Source organism: Choristoneura fumiferana, chromosome 13 (assembly GCF_025370935.1).
Source record: "Choristoneura fumiferana chromosome 13, NRCan_CFum_1, whole genome shotgun sequence".
Classification (NCBI taxonomy): Eukaryota; Metazoa; Arthropoda; class Insecta; order Lepidoptera; family Tortricidae; genus Choristoneura; species Choristoneura fumiferana.
Genome location: NC_133484.1, coordinates 9,666,374 through 9,676,994, shown reverse-complemented (window position 1 = coordinate 9,676,994; position 10,621 = coordinate 9,666,374). Strand labels below are relative to the sequence as shown.

At 38.1% G+C, this 10,621-nt stretch overlaps 1 protein-coding gene across 1 annotated transcript; it reads left to right on the top strand.

Moving 5' to 3' along the window:
- Positions 1-178: 178 nt before the first annotated feature.
- Positions 179-9,737, top strand: LOC141434012 (RAD50-interacting protein 1-like). Its single transcript, XM_074096216.1, has 12 exons — positions 179-262; positions 926-1,098; positions 1,633-1,844; positions 2,381-2,630; positions 3,429-3,606; positions 5,010-5,202; positions 5,918-6,047; positions 6,569-6,684; positions 6,864-7,042; positions 7,543-7,717; positions 8,274-8,401; positions 8,705-9,737. The coding sequence occupies exons 2-12, from the start codon at positions 963-965 to the stop codon at positions 8,910-8,912; spliced, it is 1,905 nt and encodes a 634-aa protein (XP_073952317.1). The 5' UTR covers positions 179-262; positions 926-962; the 3' UTR covers positions 8,913-9,737.
- Positions 9,738-10,621: the final 884 nt, after the last annotated feature.

Here is a 10,621-nt window from a genome sequence, read left to right as displayed (position 1 = left end):
CATATGTTATCCGTCCAGCCGTTAAGGCTCGAAAAACATAACCCTCCTTCTCCTTCGGGCAGTTGGGTAAATAGAAATCAAATTTAACAATCACTCTTCTTTTACAGTTCTCAGCTAAGCACATGTACTGAAGATGAAGTAAGTGTGCAATTTACAGTGAACTCAAGAAATTGTGCATTCAATATCAAGAGGGGCATAGAGGCACTTACGTAAAGGAATACACACACTACTGGCACAATATCCTCAAGGATAGATTGACTAAGTATAGTTTGATCATTACATAGATATTATAATACTTTTTTCATTTTTATTTTCATCATTAATTATTAAACTTAATTCTTATTTAAATAATGCCTGCTGATATATTGGTATTTAATTGCTATTGCAATACAATACTTTCAATATTAATATTATATTGCAATGACTTTTTTTGTACACCACAAATAATAAGCAATACAGGAAACAGGTAGAGAGAAAAAATACACAACAGAACTTATATATATATATATTCTATTAATTTCTGTAAAGCACTTACTTTAGAACATGCTAAACAATGTGTAGCTTACTTAAGTTCATTTTAAAACTACATTGTTTTAAAGATATATTAACACAAAAAAACTGATAATGCAGTCAAAACTGTTTATAAATAACAACATCAAAGGGGCAGCACTATTTGGTTGTTGAAGATAATTTTTAATGATAAGTTTTGTTAATTGGTAGGTTGTTATAACTGGTGTTGCTTTATGTATGTAGTTTGTCTTTATTGTACAAAAGTAACTACACAAAACTTGTAACACAGTAACATATAAAACACGTTTTCTAGAATTAATGAGTCCTTTCAAGCTAAACTGCAAATATTAAAGGTCCAAATCAAATTCAACCACATCAATTAATAATGCAATAATGGTATGGATAAATCTTTCAGGCAATATGAAGATGTCCTTAAGCAATTAAAATGGCCAATGGTGACTGGTGCTGATAATTCTCCGTTGCCCAAAGATGTCTTGGTCAAATTTTATGGGCTAACCAAATTCCTATTTCTCATAGAGGAGCCTGATGATGAGCAGGCTAGAATGCTTTCCGGAGATTTCAGCTTAGGTAATATTATAGACTGTATAATTCCCATTGGATAGCAATATAAGAAATCTTTGCAGAACTAAGTTATGCGCAACAACTAGTACCTACCTAGAGGCCATCCATAAAGTATGTCACACTAGTTTTTTTAAGAAACCCCCCCCCCCCACCTTGCCACGTATTGCTATGAAATTTGCAATTATTTTGTTCCTGTTTCACTAACCGCTTGACCCCTCCCCCCTCTTAATGTGTGACGTACTTTATGGATATGACCCTAAGTGATATTTCGTCACTGAAAAAAACTCGTATCTTAAATCAAATTTGTCAGCAAAATTGATCCTTGAAATAACAACGAAACAATGTTCATAAAGTTCACTCAGATGAAATATCGATTTTGAGCTACAAGGTTTTTTTTTAAAGTAAGTAGTGACGATTTTGTTGCTGTCTAACAAATGTGCTAGTCTTGCATCTCCAACTAACTAACGTATAGTTTATTCAATTTCAATAACTTCTTTATGAAAACATCAAAGTTTACTTAGCAATTTTTATTTTTAACAGAAAATCCATGCTTACCAGTGAAAATATTGCTACGGCCGCTAAAGAAACGATTCACGTTCCATTTCACTGGACAGCGTCAGACGGCACGTCTCGACCGCCCGGAATGGTTCCTTACACAGACTCTGACGTGGATCAAGGATCATCAAGGCTTTGTGAAATCGCATGTTCAGCCACTTGCCGATAAACTGAATATAAGACATATAAGAGCTGTGGTATGATTCAATTGTTTTTTTGTCTAATAGTTTAACAAGGCTTATCTTATGTACGACAAATGTGCTATGTCAGCCTCATAGGGCTTCCCATAGAAATTTCATTGTTGATTCACTGAACAGCCAAAATATGAGTATTTTACATTATTTTAATAAATCACAACACATTATGTTTTTAAACGGTTTTATTCGGTTTTATCACTATTTGTTACCCACAAATTACTTACGGAGAAGTATTTGTGCCTCTTCTGGGATGTGTGAAGAGCTTTATTGTTGCAAATAAGAGTGTAAAACGTACGTTTTTATTTTATTATATTAGATGAATTTAAACATCCGTACACTAAACAATATACTGTTTATATCATTGTGACATATTAAGGTACGTAATAAATGCGCGTGAGTCCGTACGAAACCGCGGAGCACTCGCGACTGATGGTTGCCGAGGTATGCCGAGAATTCATGGGGCGTAGGTATAACTCGCGTTCCGGCCGTTTCGGTTTATGTTCCGATCGACATTAGTTATTGTTGTTTGTTTCCAGGCTGAATTTAACGCAGGTCTAATCTCATTCGCCGCTGAACGACTCCACACTGTCTTAGGCCTGTATAACACCCAAGGAACCAAGCATGAGAACATCGCCGATACCGACGCGGCGTTTGCCCACGCTGTGGATGAGGCTCTGGGTTTCCACAGAGAATTGGTTCTGATGACCGGGCATGAAGCCAATAGCGTGCTGTCTGTGCTGACCAAGGCTGAGATATTTGTCCGGTGGCTTGCGGTGGAGAAGAAATGTAAATATTGAAACTTGAGCCTGCATTTTCGTGGGCATCTGTAATGTTTTGTGTAGAAAATCATCGCTACACTACAAAAACGCACTCAGCGTTGATCCACACCTATCTGCGACGCGGCGCTGACGCATTGGGAGGATATGTTAAATGAATACTTGTTGACTTATTCTCTATGAAAATACTGCGCCGCGTCAAGTCACGTCTCGGTGTGAACTGGTCCTATTATTTTTCTTATTGCGACTATGAAATGAATGACGATATTCGAATGTGATACGTTTTTTGCTTGCTAATAATCACTGATACTATTTGACACACTCATTATTGAAGAGTAAGCACGCTTTAGGAATCATAGCTGCAAAAAGCATTCTGTCCTGGCTCTTTGGGCCAACATCGTACCGCCAATCTCTCTCCAAGTTACTGGTAATTGACGGTGGAGATCATCCTGGGTCTTCTCGGTCTTGCTGGCTTTCCTCCCATTTCTTACAAAATACTGATAGGACGGCCAAATCCCTTCCTCCCCCCAACTGTCACGGACCACTTCCACAGTCCTTGGTGGCTGCAATCTATGTAACTAGCCACTGCCCACAATCATGTTACTCTGAATACGTGTGTGTAAAGGTCGATTCACAAGAGCTGGCACGAATGGTTTGAATGAGTGAATGAAAGTATCTGTGTGCTAACAAATATGAAAATAACATGCATGCATCAATGACATAACTTTCATTCAATCCATTCGTACCAGCTCTTGTGAATCGACCTGTACAGGTTTCTGCACATTTTTTACTTATTGCTATATTCCAGATGCCCTGGCCAAACTAGACGAGACTCTTGACAATGAGCAATGGAGCGAGCCGATAGCTGGCGGCAACGGTTCCGCGGTCGGCACCGTCATATGGGTTCCGCGCGGTGCTGACTGGTTCATAGCGCTGTTGAAAACCATCGAGGATCGATACGCGGTACTACCGCAGCCGGGACATCGGTGAGTATTGATGGTGTCAATTTGACATTCATGCCGATTTGACGATCCTCCGCTGAAATATCTTCTTCTTCAAGTGCCACTCCATTACGAAATTGGCGTTCGGCAAACTGGCCACTTTGGTTCAAAATATCTCGCGTTTGGCTAGGAATCGCAAATTCAAATTTATTTTAAATTTAAGCTCATGTGCAGAGAGCGGAATTTTCATGGCATTTTTTGATCTGTCATAGTGACTTATCACTTATTGTTTTCCGATATACATATCTATCGATACACAACACAGGTACCTACTAAAGAATATTAAAAGTACACCTATACTATAAACAATAGGCCAATAGGCAGCCTTAAGTTAAAGAGCGATCTCTTCCAATTAACTTTTGAGCAATTTAAAATGTGAAATAGACATATGCAATGAACAATGAATGGATAACATTTTGCAATTTAATAAATTAGGTTCAGTTTTTTTTTTCAATTTCATGTTGAAATTCTTCTGTTGTAATGTTAACAAGTGTTCCATTAATGTCTCTATAAAAGAAATAGATGTTTTTTATTTAATATTTTCCGGTTTTAAACTACTTCTTTTACAGTAAAATACCTATCAATTTGTATTTATTTGTATGCGGAAAAAGAACGCTCTACATAACATGATACGAGTAAGTTTACAACAATCTAATTTAAAGTCTAATATATCGACATCATTTAGGTAGAGTCAATAAGTGAGAAATCACTATGACAGGTCAAAAAATGCCTAAAATTCCGCTCTCTGCTCATATGTGTTCGAATTAATCAATTCACTAGTGAAGGTTGGCAGTCACCTCGCCATATATTTTTTCTTATCAAGCGCCAATCTGCGCGGCTGCTCGATGGTCCCTGACCACTGTACCTGATATTACAGATCCAAGACACCTTACTTATAAATAACTGGTTTTCGCTTCCCGGGCACATTACTTATCATGATGATCTGCAGGAGGGAACACCGATGCAGTAGACAATCTTACTCTGTTTGATAGTCCGGACAATTTCCAGGTTTGAAGCACAACTTCTACGTTTGTAACTTTAACTTTATCCATCCCGCTGATGCGAGGCAAACGATGGTAAACCCATATTTCAAAAGCTTCTGCCATATACCTAGATATATTTCAGCGGAGGACATATACCAGCGGAGGGTATAGACAATATATGTATATGTAGACTACAATATGTAGCTGTATAGGTAGTGCCACCAGAGCTGATGTCACACGCACAAGAAAATGTCATGTAATGACAGCAGGATTTTGACATTAACTCATTCATTTCATTCATTCTACTTTTATGCAATCAGTTCGTTTTGTAGCTGTGTGTGTAATCATTCACTTCAACTTTCGTGGCACTACCTATACCTATCATTAACTGTGGTCTTCTTGCAGCCTCCAATTCCTGGAGCTTCAACTAGAGCTTGTGGAAGAATGGCGGGTACGGTTGACGCAGATCATGAGCGCAGCCCTGGGTGCTTTGGAAGCGGACTCGTTCCTGGCGGGCGGGGCGCGGGACCCCCTCAGTGCTGTCGTCAACGCTGCGCATTACTCGCGCGAAGTACTGCTGCAGTGGGCGCATTCACTAGTAAGGCTTTTTATATCAAAGTTCCTTGTCCTTACTATACTTAAAAAAATAATCTTAGTCTATATTATGTGTCCCACTGCTGGGCAAAGGCCTCCCCTTATACTATATATATACTTATATTAATGCGAAAGTACGAGGGGTGATCTAAAAGTAATGATAATTGAAATTTTTATTTTTATTTCTGAAATAAATTTCAAACACATTGCATTGTTTATATAAATAATTACCTACACGAAAATGGAAAAAAATGGGCGAGATAATTACAGTTAGGTACTTACAGTACTAGTACAACCAGAATGTTAATGTCGCTCGGGACTCGTCGGTTTTCTTCGTATTCCTGAAGATTGAGAGAGAATGATGGGAGTTTCGAACGATATTAGCGAACTATTTAAATTGTAGTAACGGTTGTACGGATTTGGATTAAATATGTACATAACTGGATATCCTAGAATAACACATGGGCTACTTTTTATCCTGATATTCCTACAGGATAGGGATAACATCATGATCATCTAGAAATAATAACCAGGCTTTGAGTCATAAAATTTTGCACGGCTGTTTATACCTACTCATAGTGTAACGTCAATGAAAATCATGATTAAATTTTTGGGGATTCAAATTAGACTTTAGTAAGATCCCGGAATTTAATTAAAGGTATGGATTACGTGAGCGAAGTCAGTGGTAATGACTAGTAATATCATACCTCCTTTCGCAGCATTACCTGCAACTACACTACTACCGGCGTCAATTCCAACACTTCACGCATCAGCAGCATCAAGAAGACTCAGAGTCGTTGGGCTCGGACGACGAAAATGACGACGACAAACGCGGCAAAGAGAAATCTGGTAAGTTATAGCCTGGTATGTCGTCACTTTAAATTGTGGGGGAGAGGCTACTATAGAAAGATCTCTTTCCAGGCAGATTTTATTGTTGGGAAAGTCAGAACTTGTATATTATATGCGGCCAAGTTGAGAAATTTGGGTTAGAATCAAATAAACGCAGCTGATCCTACTCTATCAACTCGTCCAAAAATCATCTAGACGAAATTGCGACTTGGCTAAGGGTCTCTCAAACCTATCGACGCGGAATCCGCTTTAGCCGATCAAAAAACTCTTTATGTCCACGCAATAAGAGCGAAAAAGACGTCGATCAGCTCGGCCGACGCAAAACGACGTTTACCGACGGGAAGTTGTCTTTTTCACACTTATTGCGTGGAAATAAAGCGTTTTTTGGTTGGCCTAAGCCGATTCCGCGTCAACAGATGTAGGGAGACCAAAAAAAGTAACTCAGTCTTAGAAGCAACTCGATCAGTGAACTTAGTCTCATGATAGGTCTGATTGAACTGGTGATGTTTTGTTTGTTTTAGATTCCGAGGATGAAGCTTTATCACTGAAGGATGTGGAACAAAAGGCCAAGAATCTGGCACTTGATGAGTTGACGCGCCGAAATTCCGCGATGCCTGAACTTAGTCAGTTCGATATCGTAAGTCTACTTCTCTGCTTAAAAACTAGTATGCGCCCGGATCTTTTTTCCCGTTGCAGAATTCAATATCCCGTTGGAACTTAAAAAGAATTCTGAAGAAGAAAAAGGGATAAATAGTACAATAGTACTCGTTGGTAAGCCGTACTTTTCTCCCCTTGATAAATAACATACCATTACAGATGTCACCAACGGGCACTAGAAACGTACCAGAGCTGACGAGTCAAGCGGCAGAAGAGGCTGGCGTGTGGGCTGAAGCGCCGGGACTGCTCGGGCGGCTGCGGGACGCCGGCCTCAAAGCACTAGTGGATCACGCGTTTATGGAGTTCAAAGCGGCTATGCGCGAGTACCGAAGGCAGAAGTAAGCTCATACATGGTCGTTCATAAGGGTTTCTGTACTTTCTGTGACAGGCTAGTTGGTATTTTAGTATCGTGATATTCGTTTGACATCTTTGGCATGTAACGCCTGATTCAATAAATTATGATAAGTCCCGTTTATGTTATTTGGGTACATCAGCTATTTATTGTTGTTGTTCTGTCCCGTTGGCGAAGGGACAAAAGTAGTACAGTTTAATAGAATAAGTATTGTGTCACATTATACTAACATGCATATTAGATGACCAAGAGGTAGAAGGGTTTTAAAACTACCACAAAAATGCATATTTGGCAATTTTAATACTATAATATAAACTTACGATTTAAAGTGTGACTCAGGAGAACGTAACTATAGCAACGAGACACGAAAAAGTTGATCGACCCATTTAACTGTGATATTTTACCTGTCAATAAACCTCCATTTTACATAAGGATTGTCGGTAAGAACGGGACAAGCTTGGTAATGAAATTACTATTTGTTGACAGATGGCACGCGATGCTGGTGGTGGAAGAAAACGCTCTGTGCGTGTCAGGTCCACTTTGCCGGCCTCTTTCCGCGTTATGTGCTCGTCTCGCTACCGCTTCCGCGAGGCTGGCGCCAGCCTTATCAGTGAGACTTAGAGGATGCCTGGCTGAAAACGTGGACGGTTACATATTTGAGGTAAGTCATACGTCTTACAAAAATAATTTGCGTTCGAGAAATGAAAAGAAGCATGGCATATTTACTCTTAAGTCAGAATCAAAAGTGCCTAGTTATAATAACTGTAGACCTAAGGGCCGGTGGCTATTTGACTCAAAGAATTAGCGTAACTATTTATCGAGGACACGCTGCCAGCCTTTTTGGCACAATGCCACGGGTCCATTTCTAGATTAATTTAGTTTTAAGCATGTAATTTTTCTCGAATGGCGTCCTCGGAACGGGAGACGAGCTGTCGGTAGGCCTCCAACAAGATGGAGCGACGACCTGGTTAAGATCGGGATCGCGATGGATGCGGAAAGTACAAGACATCTTTCGGCTGACATGATGATGATGATGTAATTTTAATTTTCATTTAGTTATTTAATTTCTTATTACCTTGTTATATCTTTAGGATTTGTTCTCTGAAAAATAAAAAAAACACCTCTTTTTTTCCAAATTACACCCGCGAGAAGCAGGGGTGGGCCGCTAGTTTAAATACACAGGCTTACTGTATTACCTATTCATATCGTCAATATAGGAAGTGGTGCTAGAAAGCTGGTTCAACACGGGCGGCACTATGCAGTTCACGCACGACGTCAAACGGAACCTCGTGCCAGCGTTCGCGCCGCCCAATAAAAGTGCTTCTCAGATCAACTACTTGCCGAAGTAAGCTCTAATTTTTAGATAGTTGTTTTGTCTTGATGAGTGACTTATTTTAAGATCGCTTTTTTCTATTTATGGACTCCAAAAATACTTTTATAAGGTTTTACTTAACACGCTTGGCCCCGGCAACGATCCACTTAGCTCTTACGCTATGCCTACACATATCCCATAGTAGTCACAAATACGTGTCACTGGCATAGGAGTAAGAACTAAAAAGTCAGACCAGTCTCTGGGGCCGAATGTGTTAATAATGGCGTCCGCATTTACTGTTTATTGTCGAACTAAAGCTCACATCGAACATTCCAGATTACTAGAATCCTGCAAACTACTAAACATGGAATACGATGACGCGCGTTGCCTTCGTGCGCAGGTAAAGAAACCTTCTATAGCGGCGAAGGAGACCCTACTGAACCAGGGAATCCGCGTGATTGAACCGCCTGAGGCTCTAAGGATACTCAACCAGAGGACAGACCTTAGTGACGCAGGAGCCGGGTCTGTAATGGACTTGTTCTGAGGATGATGGCCTTTAGAATCGTTTTAGCCTGAGGTAAGAATGACCTGATGTAATATTGGTGGGTGAAATTCAAGTTCAAGGATTACGTTAAGTCATAAATATGTAGTTACAGGTGAAGGTAATTTAACCGTGTAAAAATACAGAAAATGTAGGTATAGCTGGGGCTGTAAATCGAACCTAGTTCATTATTCCATGATTCGTGCTTCACCATATATGGCACCAACCCAAGCTTTGCCTTTATATAAGGGAGTATGATTGTGAAATGAAAAATTATACCATGTGACAAACTACTTTATTTATTACTTGAGCCACACGTGGATTAAGTACCGCGGGAATACTCACAGCCTAATGTCACTGACATAAAAACCTGCCAATCATTGCACCGGCGGGATATTCCTCCGTCGCCTCCCCCCGCATACCACCAAATTCGTCGAAAAATTGCGTAACGTCACAGAATCTTGATGCTAATCTAAATATAGATAGCATAGTAGAAAGGGAAGTAAAGATTATATTTTTATATTGCGTTTTTTTTTTAATTTAATAATTGACTAAATTTTATAGATTCGTTATATTATTTATTAAATTTTATAGTAATTATTGAAATTAAGTTTTTGTTGATGCCTGACAAAAGTAGAAATTGAGGAAAAGTAGAGATTTCCTCTTGCATTTAAGCACAAATTTTATTTAATCGAAAAGCGTTATTAACAATAAAATATGGGTCGGGTAAATTAATCATGTCTTATAAAATTAGTTCTGCATTCTTATATATAAGTTAAAATGTTGTTCATTATTTATTTCATAAATATGACAGTTGTGTTGATATTAATAAAACTTCTGTTTATAAAACTTTTTTTATTTAACGAAATAAGTTTATTATTTTTCTAACAATTTTACTAATTTAACATGTATACTACACACACCATACACTCATTAAGCACATTCATTGTATCTACAAACAAAAACCATGGCACAAATGCACTTTTAAGGCAAAATATAGGTGTAAAATAATTATGTTCACAGCCGTTTTCTTAAAAATCGCTCAATTAGGAATAGTGTGAACAAAATAGCTTTGAAAGTAAATCCCTTTTTTGTCATTTAAAACTTATTAAGTACCTATTACTAACAAGCTTTTATGTAACTTTACTTAGGCAGTCAGTTTTATCAGAGTTTATTTCATTTTACTTTTATGTGTACCTATTTTATTTAATCATCATCATTACAAAAAACATTCAATATCATTAATTACAATAACAAAAAAATTTGTTCACTTCTACACTTTTGTACATTTTTTTTTCGATTTTTAATATAAAATGTGATGATCAAATCATAGCCAGCAGTTTAATACATCAGTGCAGCAGAATATCCATTCGTACATGGTAGTGGTACAAATGTTTACTGATTGATGATTGATTTTATGTTTTGTACTTTTATTCTTTTGGAAACACATCGATAAATCTTATAATACTTTCTAAAATACCTATTTATAATAGTATACTTAAATATAGCTTAAAAATACCTACATCTTCACACACCTTGAAGAATCTCCATTTCAGTTTATATTTTTACGATTTACGAGCTTCAGTACACAAGACAACTTTGATTGAGCGACCAATATCAAAAAAATCTTAAAACTCAAGTGTTCAAACATTTTCTAGAACCGCCAACTTCCAACATTCATGTTGATCTTGGGTTTTTGTACTGTATCTGCA